The sequence below is a fragment of the Crotalus tigris genome, unplaced genomic scaffold (genome assembly GCF_016545835.1).
Source record: "Crotalus tigris isolate CLP2741 ecotype Arizona unplaced genomic scaffold, ASM1654583v1 scf7180000018371.15429387391:27106975, whole genome shotgun sequence".
Taxonomy (NCBI): domain Eukaryota; kingdom Metazoa; phylum Chordata; class Lepidosauria; order Squamata; family Viperidae; genus Crotalus; species Crotalus tigris.
Genome location: NW_024096970.1, coordinates 8,489,076 through 8,511,826, shown reverse-complemented (window position 1 = coordinate 8,511,826; position 22,751 = coordinate 8,489,076). Strand labels below are relative to the sequence as shown.

The following is a 22,751-nucleotide window of genomic DNA, read 5'->3' as shown; positions in this document are numbered from 1 at the left end:
GGCCTTTTGAAAACCAAGTAGGGGATTATGTGATTTCTAGAAGAACAAACTGCAAAGATTAAATAGTTCAAATGCCAATAAAAGGGCTTCACTTAAAGCTAACTGAATAGTATTCTGCTATAGAAAAAAATGAGTTCAATTGTGATTTAACATTACAGATAGTCCTCATTTAGTGACTACAGTTGGAACCATCAACTAAATCATAAGTGAAGTTGTTGCTAAGTGAAACCGCGTCTCTGCTTATGATCTTATTTTAGCTTTCCTTTGCTTTACAGACCTGCAAAAGTCATAAATCTGAGGACTAAGTGCAAATTTACATTTTTATCATTGTCATAACTGTGAATGGACACTGTAATGGCAGTTCTAAATGAAAATAGCTATCTATACCTTTTTAAACAAGACAGAAATCCAGTTCAAGGGGCTTATAACAACGGGGGGGGGGGGGGGAATCAGTATTCTCTCCTGGCACAGCATGGTATCTGAACTCAGAGACTTGTGACTCATGGAAGAAATCAGGGTTTAAAAAATTATGGCCAAAACATATCGATCTACCTTCTGTGCAGAACAATGGTCTAACTTAATCAGGATTTTTTAAATCAGCCATAATACTTTGTTCATATTTCAGACTAAGTTGTGATTATGAGTTCAGTGTTTCATGTAACATGCCAAACCAAATCATATAATGGCTTTGTTTGTGTTGGGTATAGATCTAGCTTCTTTCTTGTTAGGACTACTTCTACACCTTATCTTAGTGGGCTACAATTTAAAAAAAATCCTGTTTTGATATTGTTTTATTGGATCACTGTGTATTTAATACTGGCTTTAACTGAAACAGTCTAATATAGTTACTACAGCAGATGTTCATCAAAACAAAAAGTCAGTATATCTTCACTTGGTTTTACAGTTTTCTCTTGCTCTGGCTAAGCTGGCTCCATCTCAGACATTTTATGGCCACTTATGAGTCAAGTCAATCACATTTGCATTTATGGAAATGTTCTGCACAGAACCCACATAGACTTGCCAGAGGTCTGCCAGACTACATAGAACAAATTGCTATAGTTTATGATCTGGCAGTGTCTACTGGATGCTACAAAAGGGATACTGCGAATGCAAAATCCTACCTTGGCCAGCAAACTACTAGTGAACTTTGTACAAGTCACAATCTCTCTTGTATACTCCTGCAACTGCATAACCATAAAAATATAAGAATAATTGACACAATAATTGAAATCTGTCTCTTGGCAGAAATACTTTTCTAAATGTGGGTGGGTCATTTTTCGTGCTACATTCTTTAAAATTATAGTCTGGGTTGGTGATGTTTTACTAAGAGTAAACAGGCAGCACATTGCTAGCAACATAACAAGACCTCATTGAGTGTAGTGGTTAAAGGTTCCAGGTTAAAAACCAGGAGACTTGAGTTCCAGACCTGTCTTAGTCCTCCTCAGGCCTAGGAAGAAAGCAATGGCAAGCCACATCTGAAAAATTTATCCAAGACTGACTTGAAGGCAGCTTGATTTTTTATTGCATTAGAAATTATATTCTGCACCAAAAGAATATTTACATATTTTATTAATTGATTAAGGTGCAATTTAAGGTGTGATTTACTATTGCTGTTTTATTACCTTATTCTTGTCTGTAACTCACTGAAATTTTGATAAAGCAAACAGCAGAAAACCTGCTCCTAGCTCAGAACTCTCGTGTTTGAGCAGCATAAAAGACACAAGAGATAATCTTTACTGCAAGTTAAAGGCAGATTTGTGCTCTTAAGCAATATTTTATTTTATGTCTATCAATTTAGAATAGAATGTGTAACTTTTTGCAACCAAAGATTATGCTTAGTCTTTGCGCACATCAGGTAGAGCCAAGAAAAAGCAATGCGCTAAGTGATGACAAAAATTATATAGCATTTAATTTTGATCAAGATGTAATTAAGCTTTAATTAAATTAAATATATTTAAAATGATTAAATGTTTATAATTATTTTCATTCATTTACAAAAATTCATGTCACATTAAAATTAAAGATTTTGGAAGTGTTGTTAGGAATACTGTCAGGGTTTCTGATCATGTATCTCTGCTCTGATTCTTAAGGAGAAATACCCTGAAGTGAAAGTAATATTGTGTGCTAATGGGTTTTTCTCTATGCCATGTAGTAACTACGTATAGTATTCCCAAATGCCAAATTAAGTACAAATAAAATTATGCATTCTTAACACCAATACACCCATTTCTCTGAACTGCAGGTATTGTCAGCACCAAACCAATTATATGATAAATTATTCTTGCATTTCCTCTGGGCCAATGGAGTCTTGGTGCTTACACTGGATAGCTGCTGGCAGCCCCAATGTAGCTGAATTGGTACAGAACCATAACACAATTACAGTGCCTGTCATGAGAAAGTTCACATTGTTCCAGATTTTCAGACAGAAAAATTGTTGTACTCTATATTAAATTAAATTTCTTTGTTGACAGCACCCGCCCTTCCATAGAAATGAAGAAAAAATCCAATGTGTGTTAGATTCCCAAAAGCTCCTCAGTTAATTATGAGAACCTGTAAACATGAATAATGACAAAAAGATGACAAGAATAAAACAAGCAAGCTGCATCCCTGGCACAGCATCAAAATAATTTACAGGGCCTTCAATAATCCAGCCTCTCTGTACAGGCTGACCTTGTTTTAATCACAGTTTATTGCAGATTGTTTCCAGTGCACACTATAAATCTGTCCCCATGAAATCTATTTCAGTAGCAATAGCAAAATGAAAACTCTCCTTTCCCCTCCCTTGAGACTGCATGCTGATACGTGACAAATGAGTTTCACGAGATTATATTTAGGCACAGGTATGACATGCTTCCTTTCCATACTGCAAGCACTTGTGATGAGCCTGAAGCTATTCCTGTTTTCAGAAAAAGCAAGATGGATTTAGTTTCAGGGTTGATTGCTTTCAGGCTTGACTAATAATAGGACATTCTCTTTCTGGGGACAGATCTTGCAAGAGTGATCCATGGCATAGTAAGACAGCAAATGCCTGGCAAGGGTGTGGTGGGGTAAGCAATAGGAAAAGACAGGGCTCTAGTTTGTCACTGGATCTGTCCTGTGTCATTCAGCTTATCTGTTGCCCTCAGATGCAACAGAAAGCATTACCTACACTAGGGTAAAATTTGGGTAATTTGGGGATAAAATCCCTTGGGCCAGTAAGAAATTTGTGATCTCCCCTGAAAAAGACAAGAAAAGGTGATTATTTGGTGCAGAAAGCTTTCCACATTTCAGCAAGTACTATGTCAGAAAACTAATTTGGGGTTCTAGCTTGAGCTGGGGTTGCCAAATTATTCTTCTGACAACTATTATAACTGTTGTGGTCTCTGCTTGCAACCTTGATTATCCACTTGCTTGACCGCCCAATTTATGGTGCTGCATTTCAAGCTTTTAAGCTTCTTTTTTCTCAGGAGCTATTACATATCATTAGCTAAATTTCACTTATTAGCTTAAACCAGAGAATTATCTAAAGGTGACCATTTTCATGTTCAAGTTTTTTTTATTTTATTTGGATACTAAGTTCATTTCTATCTACCACCTTCTTCCCAGGACACAGAATGAATGTTAATTCAAAGAATGTGGTTTGAAGCTTTCTGTTGTTCTGGAAAGATAGCAACCCCCACCATCTGACTACAAATTGGCACAATTACACACTGCTTATTTCTTCTTCTCTGTCTGAATTTAATTAAATCCCTATCAAAAAGCCTTTTGTACCTAATGCTCATATGAGCACATTTGCACATTCATGTCAGAATATTTCTCTGTTCCATTTCTACAGTGGATTCAGCTAGTCTGGAAATAGTTAGGAATTTTCTGCAATGATTTTGGTAAAATATAGAACTGCCTCCATCAAGAGCTTAGAATTGTTTTCTCCTATGTTTAGAGAAAACAATTCAGCTTTCATGGTGAAATTGCCTTTCTTTGGCTGTGTTAATTGGCAATGTTGTTGTGATACTATTTGTATTTATGCAGTGTAAAACTCCTTAAGAACTCATTCTATGGGTTGCTTTATTTTTTATTCCTGCACCAAGCAGGATATTGGAGTCAATAGCATAAATGGCCTATTCCATTTTTGTTTCTCCTGGAAAAGTAGCATGGATATATAATAATATATAATAAGCACATTTTAGTAAAGCCATTGGCCTCACCTGAGTTCAGAAGTTTCAGATGATCCCAGACTACAGAAACAACTTTTTGATATTTATTCTAACAGTTCAGTTTTACCAAGTTTGAAAAACTGCATTGTGTTGAGACTCATGTCATCCAAGTCCACAAATGGTGATCTCTGGAATGTAAACTTAATTGTTCAGAATCTAATGCAGGGGTGGGGAGTGATGGCCGTTTTATGACTTGTGGACTTCAATTCCCAGAATTCCTGAGCCAACTGGCTCAGGAATTCTGGGAGTTGAAGCCCACAAGTCATAAAGGGGCCATTGTTCCCCACCTCTGATCTAATGGGCTGTCTTTTTTTGAACCCAATGAATAAAAGTAAACACTCTGATGTGTTCAGGCTGAGCAATTGTATACTTGGAAATTATTTCATTAATTAATGGTTAGTTGCCAGACCACAGCTGAAGGTCTTAGGAGACTGAAATATCATGCCAGTGGATTTTGAACATTTGAAATTAGACTTGTTCATATGCCTAGCACAATAAAAGAGAAGCTTTAATATAATCATTTCCCCAATGAGTTTTTTTTCCCCCTGTATCCAGGGTATTCTGAACATATAGGAGTATTGAGTCATTTGACTCTTTTCATGACATCTTTGTGTAGGTGGACCTTTTTGGTGTGTTCACAAATTCATTTCCTGGAACCAGGTTCTAAGATGAACAGGAAGAACTCATTAATAGTTTTTATCTCTTCTATTTTACAAAATGTGGACAGAAACGAGAGCTTGGGAGAGCGCCTAGCCTCACGCCGAAGGGCCTGGGTGAAGCGCGATTTTCTCGTGGAGGCACCCCGCGTTCCTGTTTAACTGCTCGGAAGATTGTGGGCCTGTTGTCCCCAGAAGAACTAATTTTCCTTCTGTTCTGAACTGTAATCAATGATATTTTTTCCCCAATAACCAAGATCAGGATAAATTCGCGACTGAATAAACCTGTTAACTTGAAAAAAAAAAAATGTGGACAGAAACATTGCCATGACTCAAGTTCCAGACTACTCTATGTGGATGACTGAGAATCTTCATCTACATTATAGCCATGATCTACATGGTTTTTTTTAAATGAAGCAAATAATCACAGATAATTTCATAATAATTTTGCTTTCGCTTGCTTTTTAGATATGGAAAACATTGGTCATTTTTAATGCTGTTTCTTAAACTCTTGTCTAACCTCTTGCACATGAGAACAATTTTTTAAATAAGATTGCCATACCAAAAGGTCAATCCAAAGATAATGAAACTGTATTAATACAGAAGATTAGTTCTGCCCCAAAGGAGCAGTCTAGATAGAGCGAGGGGCACTCATCTCAGCTGAGTTCTCCTTAGTCTGGCAGAAAGTGAAGAGGAACTAAAGAGCCTCTTGATGCGGGTGAAGAAGGAGAGTGCAGAAGTTGGCTTGAAACTCAACATTAAGAAAACCAAAATCATGGCATCCGGCCCTCTCAATTCCTGGCAAATAGATGGGAAGAAATGGAGGTAGTGACAGATTTTATTTTTCTGGGCTCCAAGATCACCTCAGATGGGGACTGCAGCCAAGAAATTAAAAGACGCTTGCTCCTGGGGAGGAAAGCTATGGCAAATCTAGGCAGCATTCTAAAAAGAAGAGACATCACCCTGCCAACAAAAGTGCGTATAGTCCAGGCCATGGTTTTCCCAGTTGCAATGTATGGCTGTGAAAGTTGGACCATAAGAAAGGCTGAGCGCCAAAGAATTGAGGCTTTGAACTATGGTGCTGGAGAAGACTCCTGTGAGTCCCTTGGACTGCAAGGCGTTCAAACCGGTCAGTCCTAGAAGAGATCAACCCCGACTGCTCTTTAGAAGGCCAGATCCTGAAGTTGAAACTCAAGTACTTTGGCCACCTAATGAGAAGGAAGGATTCACTGGAGAAGAGCCTAATGATGGGAAAGATTGAGGGCAATAGAAGAAGGGGACGACAGAGAATGAGATGGCTGGATGGAGTCACTGAAGCAGTAGGTGTGAATTTAAATGGACTCCAGAAGATGGTAGAGGACAGGAAGACCTGGAGGAACGTTGTCCATGGGGTCACGATGGGTCGGACACGACTTCGCAATTAACAACAACAACAAACCTCTGCTCCTTCCCCCTTGCCATTAGAGGAAAACAGTTTACATTTTGTTACTTTTTTTTTTTTACTTCCTGTCTACTTTGCAGCTCTGTTATTCTTTTGTAGTCTCCCTTCCAAGTATTAACAGGATCAATCTTGTTTAGCTTTTAGAAGTTAGTCAAGGTCACTTATTTATTGACCCTAACTGGGCTTCTTAAGAATAAAGACTCTGAAATGGTTGTCAATGACACCTTAGCTCTTCTTACACACTCAGTCACTTAAGCTGCATTGACTGCATTGTTTTTCATTAAACCTCAGGGGCATCTCGTTAGAACTGAAAGCAGCTTCAGAATACATAATTAAAGAATTCATTGCCATGGGATATAGAAATGACCAAACTGACTTAAATGGAATGAATATAGTTCTAATTACGGAGTTTAATACAAAGAATTACATCTAATACCTAAATGACATCAATGGATTGCAGTTCCTGCATCAAAAGTGGAGAACATCATCTGCCTTTGTGGGATAAAGTTTGCAGCACTAAACACAGACACACAAACACAAACACATTAGTCTGCTTCACTGGAAGCTTTTTATTGTTGCTGTTCCTTCGACTTTAGTCAATGGCTTTGGCGTCTCTCTACTAAAGACTAAGCTTTTTTGTTCATTCTCCTTCCTTCCTTGTCAAATTTATAAAATATATCCTTGTTTGCTCCTGGTATACCAGTCCACAGGGGTTAAACATGCTAATACAAGAAAATGAAAACCTGCATATAATATCCAGTGAAAACAAATCATTTTATGAACTTAAGAGTATGCAGCAGGATGTTAAGTATTCATGTCATTCGGCTGTGTTACTATTTTTATCACTTGTATTTTGAACAAAAGGATTTTTTTTTTATTCAGCAAAGAATGAATGTGTAATGAAATATCTCCTGGCAAATAATCCATTGGATTTCTGTTGTCTGCATGTGAATTAGAGAGAAAGGGAAAATTAAAAATATGTGCTATCAACAAAATCAAATTGAACCAAGCTCCCTGAGACAATAATAAAATTAAAGAATTGGAAGAAAAAAGGTGGCTGTTCAGGACTGGGGAGGCTCATCCTTGAAGTTCAGTGGATGACCTTGAGCCTCTATCCTTGTCATGGGGAAAGCTGGAGAGAACATTGCTCACTGATTGTTGCTCCTTGGAAAAAAAGTGACAGATGCAAATGCTCAAAGGTTTGGATGTGACCTCTGAAAATAAAAGCTGAACTCGTTAAAGAAGGAGAGACCTGCTAGGATTCAGCAACCAAGCTTTACATTCTTTATTCACTAAGAAGCCTTAGTATGTATTAACGTGGCCGTTTTTATGCTGCCACATCAGAAGAACGACATTAAAATCATCATCATAATGGTCATTTTTGTATGTGTGTGTATATATATGAGAAATGTATATATACAAATGATGTTGCAGTTGGCAACTGCTGCCTGTGGATGGCTCTAGATTGAGCTGATACAGGCAAAAGAAAAAGAAAGAAAGATTTCTTTCTCCCATATTTGGGCCGACAGGGTGCATCAAAAAACACTCAAGGTAAATCTCCTCCCCTTGTCTCTTCACTCCCTGATACAGCTGACAAAGTGGGAAAGAGCCTGTGGCCTAGAGGTTAACACAGCTGCCTAAGATGTAAGCAGCCCAGGTTCGAATCTCAGAAGGGTATGTTTGGCTGAAGAGAGCTAAGAAGCTGGAAATAGATATTCCATCCTCCCTTATTCTTTGTTAGCAATCCAAACAATGTATATATACAAATGATGTCACAGTTGCTGCCTGTGGATGGCTCTAGATTGAGCTGATACAGGCAAAAGAAAAAGAAAGATTTCTTTCTCCCATATTTGGGCTGACAGGGTGCATCAAAAAACACTCAATATATATAAATTTACAAGAATTAATGCATCTTTTTTAAAGTTTAAAAAATTAAAAACATCTATCAGTAAGATGGGCACTTATGCCCAAGTGACTAATAAATTATCCAGTTTGCTGTGCAGGGCCAACTATTGATTAAAACATCTACTGGAGTCCCTTCCTATAGTTATTTATTAAAAATTCCATCATATTGCATTCATAGTCGTCTATGAAAATAGATTTTCAAAACAATGGGAATGGTGACCTAGCTGGCGATGAGAAATCTGGCTTTCTTGTCTATTTCTTTAAAAATGGGCAGAAGACACAACCCACAGAAATAAACTGAGCTAGAAGACTGTTGAATGGTTTTATGTGTCTCAAGATATTTGGTTATTGCTGATGAGGACTCAAGTCATTGCTGATGCATTAAGAAACTTTTGCTGAAAAAGAAATGTTGGCCATTTCTTAATGCACACTGTGCTTTAAAGCAAAATAAAGATTCTTGGAAGGTAAGGTTCTTTATACTATTTTTTTTCTTTGTGTTTCAGTCTTGAATCGGTAGTAGTTAATTTAACTGTTAGAAAAGGTACTTCTCAAGGGAAACTTTTCCAAAGTTCTGTTAAATAAATGTTATCTAGTAATAAGAGAATAAAAGTCAAGTATGGATCTGATGAAAACTGATGATCAAAGTAAATGGAATTTATAATCAGAAAGGGAAGGTGAGAAATGGTTTTTAGATAAAAATAATAAATTACTTATTATGGCACAACTGAACAAAATAAAACAAAACTTTGGTCAACATATATATATATATATATATATATATATATATTTCTCATATAATTTGGACTGAAGCAAGCCTATGTTTTCACACATATATTCTCCCAAATATGCATGTGTGTTATTTCAATAATTTATACACTTGCAAAGTAAATATAATCTTGGTTTTTTAAAATTTGTTTTTATTAGAATTTTGAATATAATAAAAATATAAAATATATACTTTAAGATAAGTAAAAAAGTACATAAGAAAAAGAGAAAATAAGTGGAAGAAAGAGAACAAAAAATAGAATTATAATTTCTGCCCTTCTTTCTATTCAGTTGTTATCTTATTCTTTCTCTTCCCTTTTCTTCTTTCAACAAAAAGTCCATACAAGGTTTACAATCTTTAAAAAAAAGTCTTTATCAGAGCACTTCTCTAAGCTTCATCAATTTTATAATCCAATCTTCTATTGTGGCATTTCATAATTCTTCCAGATGCAGTATTAATTTCCTGTATTTATTTTCTAGTTCAATACTCATAAAACCCAGTAGAAATTTCTGATTTCATCATAATGTTAATCTGAATATCTTTTGGATACGGATTTGCCCAAAAAATTCCTTTGCTTTTTCACAAGTCTACCATGCACAATAAAAGGTCGCCTCTTCATTTTCACACTTCCAACATTGAATTGATATTCCTTTGTACATTTTTGACAGCTTTGACCAGTGTCATACATATATGATACATCATTTTATTTTAAAAAACCTCTTACATTGTAATACAGTGTAAATTTAACACTACTTTCTTACATTTTTCCCAAGTATCCATATTTATAACTAATGTTTGCAGCTTGAAATAAATGTGATCTGGATGGCATTACAACTAGATTGCTTGAAAACTGTACTCAAGCAGTGATTGTCAATAGTTGTTCATCATATTGAAGAGGTATCAAGTGGTATGCCTTAAGGATCAGTTCTGGGTTCTCGTCAGCATTTTTATTCATGACCTAGATCAATAGGAAGAGGAAATGCTTATCAAATTTGCAGATGTTACAAAATTGGGTGGCATCACTAATACTATAAGACAGAAATACAATTAAATGACCTTGATGTGATATGGAAGGATGGGCTGAAAATAAGAATAAATTGTTAACAGAGTCATGTAGAAGATTTCACTTAGAAGCAAAATTCAAATTCCAGGTGATAATAGGAGTTGTGAAAAAAATGTTGGAATAGTAGTCAATGGCAAATTGAATCTGAGCCAGCAATGTGAAAGAAAGAAAGAAAGGAAGGAAGGAAGGAAGGAAGGAAGGAAGGAAGGAAGGAAGGAAGGAAGGAAGGAAGGAAGGAAGGAAGGAAGGAAATGCAGTGCTAGATTGCATCCAGGGCTTTTTTTTCTCATAGAACACTCAGAACGGAGTTCCGGCACCTTTTTTTGGATGGAACCTTGTATGATAGGCAAGGCGGGTTGTATGAAGTGTGTGAGTTCCGGCACCTTTTTTTTTTTTTTTACAAAAAAAGCACTGATTGCATCATATACCAATTATTATTTCCAGATCATGAAATGTAATCATTTCACTCTATTCTGCTTTGCTCAGATCTCACCTCAAGCATTATGTTCAGTTCCCGACATGACATTTGAAGGACTCTGAGAAACCAGAATAGGTTTAGAAAAGGTGAAGAGGATTGAAGGATTTGGGCAGATTTAGAATTGAGAAAAAACAGCTGAGAGGGGATATTGTGTGCTTCCGTTACCTGAAAAGATTTCACATAGAAAGTAAGTATCTGTTTTCTATCATTCCAAACCGCAGGACATGGAATAACAGATACAAGTTACAGAAAAGCAGAAATTCAACAAGAGAATCAGTTACTCACAGTTGGGAAGCGTCCTTTCCATTAGTTGTGTTCAAAGAAAGGCTACAGGGCCATCTGCCTGGGATGCTTTAATTTGGATTCCTGAATTGAGACAAATATGAAATGCATTGAGAGTGGTTCTATTGTATTTAATTAATCTGATCAGGTCAAATTTAGGGGTTCTTCTCTTTGCCCTGTTCCCACCCATTTTTTGAACTTAGTACACTTTTAAAAATGTTCAGAGTGGTCTTAGCCCCCCAAAAGTATACTCTACTCCCTTGGCATAGAACTACTTAATGGGTTTAGAATGAATGGGGTTTTCAAATCACTTAATCTTTTTTAATCATTGTGTGACAGGATCCTCTGATAAAAAGCAGCAAACAAGTTCCCAGAAGACTAGAATAAATAATCATTACTGATTCAAGTTTTAGATAAGTGGTGGCTTCATCTGTAATTACTGCTTGTAAGAACTCCCATGGTGGATAAATTGATATACAGTAAGAAAGAAAGACATTGACAGGCTTTGACTTCAGCAGAAGCTGAAATTAACTGATATATTAGTGGGTCAAGCACTCATTGTTTTACCAACCATCACTCAGTGGCATTGTGTAAGACATTTTTTTTCTTGAACTGGTCATGTTTTGGTAAAATGGTTAATTATCTCACAAAATCTGAATACAGTATGAAATTAAGAAACAGGAAAAAAATATGAAAATATGAACCACATTGCAAGACAGAAATAAAATCAATAAAATAGAGTGGCTGAAAAGGAGAGTAAAGGAATTGTTGCATAAATAATAACCTCCCCATCTTATTGGCTACATATGGTTTTCATTACTCATAAAGAGAATATTTTTTTTATTTTCCCAGGAATAGAAGCAACAGGTACTCATAAAAATAAATGGATAAATCCAGGAGGTAGGTGACAGCTCATATCATCTCTGAGTATATTGAATGGGACTGAAGGAGATTGGACTCTAACATCTAACATTTTAATAGTATATGTGATACAGTTTTGAAAATCACAAGTGTGATTTTCATTAGGGAGAATTTTGTCACTTTTGCTAACAGAGAAACAATGGAGGTGACACAATTACCAGGCACAACAGTTGCAGAGAGGAGACTACTTGTCCGCTCAACTCTTTCATCTCACTTTCCTAAATAATACTGACTTTTAGGAAACAACTGTCTGATTTTCTGGAATGTGTGTTTATAGGTTATGTTTTAAAACCTGAAGAGTTTTATGGTAATACAGGTAGTCCTTGACTTTCAACAGTTCATTTAGTGACCATTCAAAGTTACAATGGCACTGAAAAAAGTGACATGATTGTTTTTCACACTTATGACTGTTGCAACATGCCTAAGGTCACATGATCAAAATTCAGATGCTTGGCAACTGACTCACATTTATGACAGTTATAGTGTCCCAGAGTCTTGTGATCACCTTTTGGGGCCTTCTGACAAGCAAAGTCAATGGAAAGTCAAATTCACTTAACAACCATGTTACTAACTTAATAACTAGTGATTCCCTTACAACTGTGGCAAGAAAAGTCATAAAATGGAATAAAACTCACTTAACAAATGTCTCACTTAGCAACAGAAATTTTGGGTTCAATTGTGATCATAAGTCAAGGATAACCTGTATATCTAACTATTGGTGTTTTAGGCATGCTGTTAATATGTACTAGTGTTACATTACTGAACACTCTTCACCCAATGTCTAAATGCCTAATCTTTTTTCTTTCTTTCTTTCTTTCTTTTCTCTCTCTTCTCTCTTTCCCTTTCCCTTCCCCTCTCTCACTTCCTCTTTGCTTTAGAAGGAGATGGCCGGAAACTGAAAGGGGCTATCCAGCGGAGTACAGAAACTGGACTGGCTGTTGAAATGCCAAGTCGAACTATCCGGCAAGCCAGTCACGAATCCATTGAGGACAGTATGAACAGCTATGGATCAGAAGGAAAGTAAGTAGTGAGCAAAGAGATGAACTTGTACATGTTGAAAAACAAGTGGTTCTACCTTCTCTGCAATTTACTCTAAATGCTTTTGATGATTTTGCACCAGTATATATGAAAAGGTGGAGTTTCCTTTACTTCATGTGCATCACTTTATATTTGTTTATATAAACTGCATGAAGCATTTTAGCCCCAGTGTGGGAAGACCCTTTTCAAGTTCTTTATGGTTTTTGTTTGTTTTCATCAACTGAAATAACCATTTAACTTCTTCTTTGTTCCAATCATTGCTCCTCATCCTAAGGCTGTCTTGAAATTTTTTTTTTTAATATAGCCAAGTGTTTTTCAGTCAGACTTGTCCTTCAGGATGATTTATAATGTTATCTTTAAACAATGTGATATCTAAAAGTCACATGTTTGGATAAACAAAGCTCTAAGAATGATCTAGTCACCTAGAGAAAGCAGTGAAATTTCATATATGAAAACCCTATTTTTAAGGATTTGGGTGGATCTTGTCTGCTTTCCCTAGCAATTATATTTCTTTATTCATTACTGATATTCTCAATTTTAGCAGTAGTGGCCTCTCCATGTCTTTTTTATGGAAAAATCAGCAATATGCTGAACTCTTTCCTCCCACAAGATCCACATCACTATTGCTTAGAGCCATTCTGCCTCATAAAAATCTGCTGGCAATCTGGTTGAATCTTTTAAGATCAAAGAACAATGATAATTCCATGCTGGTGCCTGCCAAGTAATACTTGCATTACATAAAACGTGTGCTTAATAATGTATTGTATCAATATCAAGCTGATCACCGGTCAGGATCTTCTTTTTTTTTTTCCTTTTTGAAGATAAGAACAACATTGCCTGTTCCTTGGTCCTCTGGAACTATCTTCATTGTTTGTGAGTTTCAGAGTTCATAGAACAGGACCCTAGGATGGCATCCTTCAAGGTCCTTCAAGTATGCAAATGATTTGGTCCTGAGGGCACATTTATGGCAGTCTACTATCTCTTTGCGCATCTCCTATTCTTTGCTTATATTTTCCTGTTGTTTCTGCCTTGAGGTCCTGGAACACAGTTCTTCTTGCAGGACAAAACTGAAGTAAAGTGTATACTGAGGTACTCTAACCTCTTCCCCATCACCTATAAATATCCTACTATATTATCCAAGCAGCATTTAAATTTTTAAAATTTGCTTTAAAATTCCTTTTTAACCCAAAGGCCCCCCTTTTGGGGGATCTTTTAACCTAAGTTCCTTTGGCATGTTTGCCTTTCTGACTCTCTTTTTTCAGGTATGAGCCCGTTGCTGGTATTTCTGCTTAATGATTTTACCCATCTTCCATTTCCTACACTTTTCTTTTAACTCTTAGCTTAGTTGAAAGCTCCTGCACATCCATAGCATTTTTAAACCTGCCCCTCACATTGTTTTCTTCTTATTGGAATGGCGATAATGATGTTGACTCATTTCTGGATCTCAGAGGACACAATTTTCCTCTTCTTCATCCTTTCTCCAATTGCTTTTTAAAACTGCTCTTTATATGTTCCATCCCCTTAGCAACAATCTCCTAGCACCAATTGCTGGAAATAGTCTTCTTCCCAATGTTCCAATCTCTTGGACCACTTTGAACCAATGTCCCCTATTCTGCAATTTTCCCCCTTCAATTTGCTTAAAAACAGACACTTAAGCTAGTCAGCCTGTAATTCTTTTGATCTCTTCTCCATTCTTTTTTTTAAAAATGGGTGTTAACACTGGCCACTTTCCAGTTTTCCAGTATAAAGAGGAGCATGATACCTGTTTTTATTGAAAAGTTCAAAATTTCACATTATTTAAGAATGTATAGATAACTCTTATGTGGACCTGGTGATTGTCGTTAGTTTATCAGTAAAATCTAGGTTTTAGATCCTAAAATCTTTACAGGGTTGTTTTTCTCATTATCGTATTATACTCATCACTGCCATCAAGTTGCTTTGCTCTACAACTATAATACAACTTACAGTACATTCCCCATGAAAATGCCTCCAGTAAAATAATTCTCCTGTGTAATTTTAATAATGCAGTTCTGCTCCTTGTCTGTATTACAAAACTGAGATGAACAGAAATGCATTTTTAATGCCTTTGATAGTGCTAAAAGCTGTTTGCCATATGACAGCAGATCTTCCTATTCAGGGTATTCAGACTTTTGCTTAGAAACAACAAGCACCTTGCATAATCTCAGCAGCACAGTGTGCTACTTTTACTTTCCAGCTGTGATCAGAGGGGAGAAGGCAATAACGGTGCAATCCTAAAAATATTATTACACCTGGACAAAATATAAAGTTGCTCCCTTAATGGCATGCACCTGTAGTCTTGGCAGTAAAGTCAAGAGAAGGAATGAAAGAATAAAAAAGCTGCCTCATATTCTACACCTTTTCTTGTATTGATCCACAAAGGATTCTTTTACATTATGCTGAAAATGTCATTTTGGGGGTATTTTTAAATAAACCAATGGGTCCTAAGCATAATTGTGTGAATTCATGCTTATCTGGAAACATTCATTTTCATTCTTGATAGTTTGCTTCCCTGCAGGTTATTTTCTTTTCCTTAGTAAAATGTCAGTTGATAGACATGTCATGGGATTCATGTCATGGGATTAATAGCTATTAATACAACAGAAAAAAGTGATGGCTCCATAAAACACGATAAAAGCAGAATTATTACCTTATACAATTACTTAATGAAAGCTCTCTTCCAACTTAAAAGGCTAAGGTACCCAAATTTAGACTCAGTCTCAGGTTTCTGATAGTATCTCATTGTTCCAAAATTTATAGGCAGTTTAAGGAAGGTGTGAGATATATGTCCTTAAATTTATTCCAGTATTCCAACCTCTCTTTTATTTTCTAGACTTGGACACCATTTGCTGTACTAGAGAATATTCTATCTTTGTTATTGCCTTTTCTGTGTTCAAAGAAAGGGTGGGCACTAAATAACCATTTGCCATGGAATCACCATTTTCATTTCCTTTTCAATTGATTTCTTTTTCAATTTATTGCCAAAACCAATTGAACTAAAGGATTAATAAAGAAGTGTTTGTGAAGATTTCAGTTATGGCTGACTAAATCTGTACAATGGAAAATAGTATTGTGCAATTATTTATTTAAGGCAATATGTGATTGATTGATTGATTGATTATGTGCCATTATGTTATTTTTGATTCCTAACAACCACATAGATTTTCTCCTTGATGATCTGTTCTTTCAAGTCTTCCAAGAATGCCCTGATTGCCACTGTGATTTAGTTAACGCAACATTGCTAAAGAACAAATGCATTGTATGTGTAACTTATATGATGTAATTATGGAGTCCTTGATGCTCTCTGAGCTTGCAAATAGTGATGTAATTTCATTCTTCGTGACCTATTATTTGAAGTAGTGCATTCAGAATATATGCGGTAATAATGACAATGCATCTTCTACTGTCTATTTTCCTTCATGGTCTTATGACATTATGATTTAATGTAAGAATTCATGCTTTCCATGTTGAAAGTTAAACATACAGTCCTGGCATTTTCACTAGAGATTGAATCTTCCCTGTTAGAAACATTGCTTAAAATACTAGAGTAGATCTTACATAGTAGAATGCAGTTTTCAACCCTGACTGTAATATTTTTTCAATTAGAATGAATTTAAATTCATAGAAAAGTAATTGCTTAAGGAAGCTAACAAACAGTCACCTGTCTTCTGCATTGCTTTTACCTTGAGATAGTTCATATGGAAATAAGTGCCCCTCATACACAAAGCCATGAAGCTATTAGGATATATATTTATTCACTTATAATTAATAGTATTCAGATAGGAAACCATCTCTGAAAATGTTTATTCCTTCCTTTTTTAACATGACTCTTCTCTACCTTGTCAACTATAACTGTGTTTTAGGATTAAATGTGAACTGAGGCTAATCTAATTAAAACTAATATTTATTAGGAGACCTGATGTTTTTGAGACTGCCTTCTGATTTCAAAACCATATGTGACAAAGTCAGGTATAAACCAGATCAGGTTACTGCAAAGCACTCTGCATGGGGATATCTTTATGAAATATTCATTAATTTCATCCAATGTAAAATGCAGAGCTAAAATGCTCACTGTTATTTGCTTTGTACAGTACATTATCTTGATCCAACATGCATTTGTTTCAAAGGTCTAAGTACAACTTATTTGCAGGACTAGTCTCTCCCACATGAATCTGTTTCCATACTGCATGATTTCATGCCAAACACATGAATTAAAGTTTAGTCATGTAAGAAGATCCACAGGACATATTTCACTTTGTGAAATGGCATTATGTATATATTGAGGCACATACTGAGGTATGAAAACAAATCTCCACCCAGTTAGAATCCTTCCTTTATAGAGGACCATACTTGGAGTACTGTGTACAAGTGACATATTTCCAGAAAAAATGCTGACAAACCAATCAAAGGACAGCAACAAGATGATACAGGGACTTGAGGATATCTGAAGAGAAGATTTAAGGAGACATGATAACCATGTTTGGATCCATAAGAAAAGCTATAGGGAAGCTATAGCTATAGAAAACTATTTTCCATGCCCACAGAAACTACAACCAGAAACAAATTGTAGCCACCTAGATGTTTTTAAATATAAGGAAACTTTTCCTAACAGCAGAACAAAGTATCTATGGAAGTTTTGGGTTCTATATTTCTAGAAGGTTTTAAGAAGAGGCTCTCTTGGACAGTTATCTTATACATCACAGGGGATTGGACTACTACAGAGGCTAAAACATATAAGGAATGGTTGCTGCAATGTATTTAACAAAGAGAAGGACGAGGGGGGACAGGATAGCAGTGTTCCAATATCTCAAGGGCTGCCACAAAGAAGAGGGAGTCAAGCTATTCTCCAAGGCACCTGAAGGCAGGACGAGAAGCAATGGATGGAAACTGATCAAGGAGAGAAGCAACCTAGAACTAAGGAGAAACTTCCTGATAGTTAGAACAATTAACCAATGGAACAACCTGCCTGCAGAAGCAGTGAATGCTCCAACACTGGAAGTTTTTAAGAAGAGACTGGACAGGCATTTGTCTGAAATGGTGTAGGGTTCCTCCCTAAGCAGGGGGTTCGACTCGATGACCTCCAAGGTCATTATTATTATAATAATATAAAATTATTATTATTATTATTAAAGATGACCTTTGTGATTTCTTCCAATATGACAGTTCTATTATTCTAGCTGGGCTGAATGTGATATATCAATACATGTCTAAAATTCCTTCATAGGCTTACAGACATCATTTTAGCTGGGAAGCACATACTGTAGTTAATTCCCATATCTTTGCAACCCTTTGCATATTCAGTCTATACGGTATGAAGATGGTCTTCATAATCTTTTTACGACTTTCTTTCAGGTATTGCTGCTTTTAGAACTCAGGTTGCAGTGAAGAAGGACAAGATTTATATCAGAGTATCACTGCTGTTTTTTAGATTTGGAACTAACTCTGATAGAAATTCAGTAGGCTTTTGTTGTTGTTTTGTTTTTTCAGCAGATTATGTTTGTTTTACTGACTCTGTGGGATGCTTGCAACCTCCTACCATGATTAATATTGTACTGAAACTATTTATTTAGCTACCATAGGAATAGACTGCTGAACTAGACCTTTGCACTCATTCAGCACAATTTTTATGATGCTTTCATGACTGTGTATGAAAGTATATATCTGAGAGGGAAATTTTATTGTTTTAATTATTGTAATTCTTTTGAGGGGGAGGTTGACATGGCCAGAAACTGGAGTATAAGTGTTTAGATGAAATACAAGAGCCCTGATGTGTAAGAGAGCTCATGGATCATTGCAAACACAGAAAAGATCGTTTTTCCACACTATCCTATAACATTTACCTAGCCTACAATGAGCTGACCAGACTACAGGATACCAATCAGCCAACAGCCCAAAAGGCTCAGACAGCCCACATTAATGGTATTTAAAGGCTTTCTTGTTTTTCTAATTTACTACTGGCTTGTTTTGCTTGCTGAAGCTAAGATAGCCTTCTTTAGAATAACTCAACAGTCTGCCACTGCAAGAAGAAGGAGAGATATACTCTTGTTTGATATGAGGAAGTAAAAAGAACCACACTATTCAAGGACACTTTGTCACTGTATTCCGCCTTCCCTTTCAGGTTTTATTTGAACTCTTAAAACAAAATGTTCTCTTGCTGCTTCCCTAGAGGTTGTGTGAGCCTGTTTCTCATTTACTCCACTCAAAAAGGCAACTTGAGTGGTTGAAGAGCCTGCAGCTGTTTGTTACACGTCTATTTGTGACACCATTTCTGTTCATAGCATATACAGGTGTGCTACACACTAGAAAGTTCATCTGGGTGAAGCCCCCATCCAGTTGGACTAGATAAAAGCAACATGAATTATCCAGTCTGCGGGAAGATATTTTTTATACTAGTACTAAGGGTAAATAGAGAATCTGGGAAACTGTATGTTTATTAAGGTAGATTATCTCAACATGATTTGAACCATTCTTCCCAGGTTTGCCATGTCAATTAAATTGTCATTTGAAATAAACTGCCAATAGATTTTGCTACTCTCTCTTGGTTGTTTATGTCTAAAGTTCCCTCAAGCTTTCTCACAATGGGCTACCTAAGTGCAAAGTATTGGTAGATCCAGCCTTGGATTACAGAATATGCAGGGGGGGGGAAAACTCTTGAAGACTTTTTTTGCTCTCCTCTGGTTATTTATGTCTAACCAGCCTTCTTACATAGCTAACACTTTTGTTCCCAAGAAAACACATAATCACATCTATGTAATGGAACTTGACTCCAGGGAAGCCTTCTCTATATAGCTAGAATTGTTTCCTCTTTATAGTTCTATAATGGTCATTAGTCTCTGCAGAATCTAGCCAGTTCAGTTTTTTAAATGGGATTTCCAACAACTTTAAAGGACAGTGGGCTGGGATAAGAAGGAGAATTCTCTCCAAAATTGCCTGGGAAAGGGGAGAATAGAAATACATTTAATTGTCTAAGTTATATGATATCAGAAACAACAAGAGCTAATCCCTTTTAAGGAGTAAAGCAGTAAATAAAAGGCCAGTTCTAACAGATTATTTGCTCCATTTATTACGTTAGGTAATCAGGCAACTCAGTATCCACAGATTTTGTAAAAGACCAATTTTAGAAAAAAAAATCTGGTGATGCAGCATTTAACAATTAAGACAATGATTTTCATTTACATTTTTTTCTGATCATTGGTATTTTATAAACCATGGCCCTTAATAAATAGTCTCCAGGAATAAAAGGAAGCTACTGCAGTTCTCTTTCTTTTGACTGCATGTAACCCAGTATCTTTGATTCACCTACTCTCAGTTCTCAGGTTGATGTCCGATGAACAGAAGTATGAAATTCACAGCAATGATAAACAGTATTTTTGATATTGGACATCTACTAGTATGCTGTCCATTATATTCCTTCTCACTGGCGATGGCATTTTGAATTCAGTTACATGTTGAAAACTTACTTTCTTCACTTCCATTTGGCCAAATTATTGGGGCTTCCGATAATTAAATGCCCATCTGCTACAGCTGGGCTATTAAATTTTTAAACCCTTGTAGTTTTGATGCCCTCTAGAAGTCACCCATGGTTTTGTAGTTCATAACTGGTGCATAGTCATCTTCCCGGCCAACCAAAACCACAGAATGATGATTTGAACTTCTCTTACTTAGATCTCCTTCCACTTCATTTTACATCCAGCAGCAAGCCTGTTTATGTTCCCTAATTTTTCCTTCACTTTTCCAGTGGCATGCTTTTTTTTTTTTTTTTTAGATTAATGACCACTGGGCTAGAAATTTCTTATTATTCTCTTTCAATTTGGTGGATTTAAAAAGGGCTTACTGAGTGGACTACTCACAAGAATGATGCAGGATTTTGTCACCTACTATGGTTATTGGGTGGCATGAAATATGGGAATATTCTCCCTTTCCATGAAACATCATTTTTCCAAGGTCATGGCTGGAATCTTACTGGATCTCTAATGCAAATCCTTTCAGCTAAAGTTGCTATGATTGAACTTAAAACTCTTTACACAGAAAGCCGGGTAATCTTGCAAAAGGTTTAAGGCCTTTGCTTGCTACAAAAATGCTATAATGTAAGCCCAAGTAAGTAACCAAAAGACAGGGCTTTTGAATGTCATTGAGAAGGATTTTCAACCTGCTTTTGCTACATGAACTTTTTTTTTGAGATATGGATCAATAGCTGTTTGTGGGATCGGGGGAATTTAAGAAGCTGAATACTAAGTTCTTGGTCTGGCACTGCATAGTGGTGCTTGGCGTGCAAGATCTTAGAGGCGCATTAAAAATAGATTTGAAAAGAGGTCACAAACTCCACACAGTCAATAAAAGAAATTAATGATATGTTGGACTAAACCTAGCTGTGCAAAAGATGCTTTCCACCTGCTAATGTGTCACATTTGGCACATTGAAGGGAAACTGCTTCCACTTGGGATTTCTTCAAAGCCATTCCCTGCTGCAGGCAATTTCTTTCATTAGACTCTTTGAAAACTATGACTTTCCAAAATAAGAGTTTAAAAGCAGGTCAAAAATACAGACAATTTATAAGGGAATGTATGGAAAAAATATCATTAAATTTAGCAAAGACAACAAGGTGATCTGTTAGAATATCTAATTGGTTTATGGCACAGAATAAATGCGATGCTATGAGACACTGAGCTAGGAGAATATTTACATGTTAGAAATATGTCAAATTCAAGTAGGAGAAGAGCAGGTTAACCAAGCTGGGATTAGTCACTGGTAAGCATTAATGAATTGAGTGCCCTAGTATTGCCATGAACAACTGCAACATCTGTGACACTGTTCTGTCTATTGGTGATGCTGCCGTTGCTTTTATTTGTACATGGTTACATTTATTCCACATGCTTTGTTGACATTTAATATGTTTGTGCCACTTCCTGTAAAAAAGCCTCTCAAAATGTTTAACAAAAGAAAGAATAAGAGCAATATCCTAAAAATATATAAACCATAAACAGTAGAAATGGGGAAAACACTGGAAAAAAATAATCTATCTTTTATAGCTGATCAGAAGGGTTTTCAGCAGAGGTCTAAAAGATGATGTAACAATAGGCACCTCATGAATTTCAGAGACCAGGTTATTTTGGAGCATAGCTGCCACTCAAGATTAGCCTTCTGTGACAGTGAAATCTGTAAGAACCCCATCCCCATATTATTTAGATGTTCTTTCTGACAACAAGCAAAGTTCCTAATTTGCACACTGAAGAATTACATGATCTTGTCATGATTTATTCTTGGTTTATTGGCTCGCAGCCATCTCATTGCTGTCTTCAGACTCTAGTTTGGAACATATTGACTCTCCTGATTCATGTTATATGGAGAAATATAGCATCATCAACATATTGATAACACCTGACAGAGATCTTTTGATATACACATTAAATATCATTGAAGACTAATAAGTGATCTGTTGGCAACCCTATCAATCACTTAATATTAACCTCCATGTTTATCCCTGAAACTAAGAGCAGAACTAGTGGGCACATTCATAACATCAGTTATCTTGACTGGAATCCTTCAAAAGCAATTTCAATCAATAGAGAATTCCCTTCTCTTCCAACATAAGAAAAAAAATAATCATTGACGATAGCCTTGGGAAACAAAAATTCCCCTAACCTCCCAATCCATGCCAAAGGGAAATAAAACATACTGCTTGTGCCCACATCATGCTCCTATGTTATTACTTCAGATGGTGTGCATTTGTCTGCCGAAAAAAATCAGATCATTCTGAAACTCTAGAACTGGGAGATAGGAGGAGGCAAGAATTCTTCCAAATGAGAAAATCGTCTGCTCACCATCTTCAGAGAGCCTAGCTTTTAAAACATAGTATGAGCTGTGTTATGTCCCGAGCCTTGCAAACGGCTCGGGCGTTTGCAGGCAGTTCCGGGCAGGTGCAAAGCTGCCCGGGACCAGACAGGCTGTCGCCAGCGCCGTGCGCATGCGCGGGTGCTGGCGCGGGAAAAG

General features: G+C 36.4%; 1 protein-coding gene across 2 annotated transcripts in view; it reads left to right on the top strand.

Annotated features, from left to right (window-relative positions):
* The window catches only part of RIMS4 (regulating synaptic membrane exocytosis 4), a 94,725-nt gene that overhangs the window by 48,947 nt on the left and 23,027 nt on the right, over nucleotides 1–22,751 (top strand). Inside the window, exon 2 of one of the 2 annotated variants that reach the window (XM_039351301.1) lies at nucleotides 12,587–12,725. In XM_039351301.1, the coding sequence (XP_039207235.1) occupies nucleotides 12,587–12,725 (139 nt within the window). Of the gene's footprint in view, nucleotides 1–12,583; nucleotides 12,726–22,751 lie in introns of both variants that reach the window. The other variant, XM_039351300.1, reaches the window with a different exon arrangement.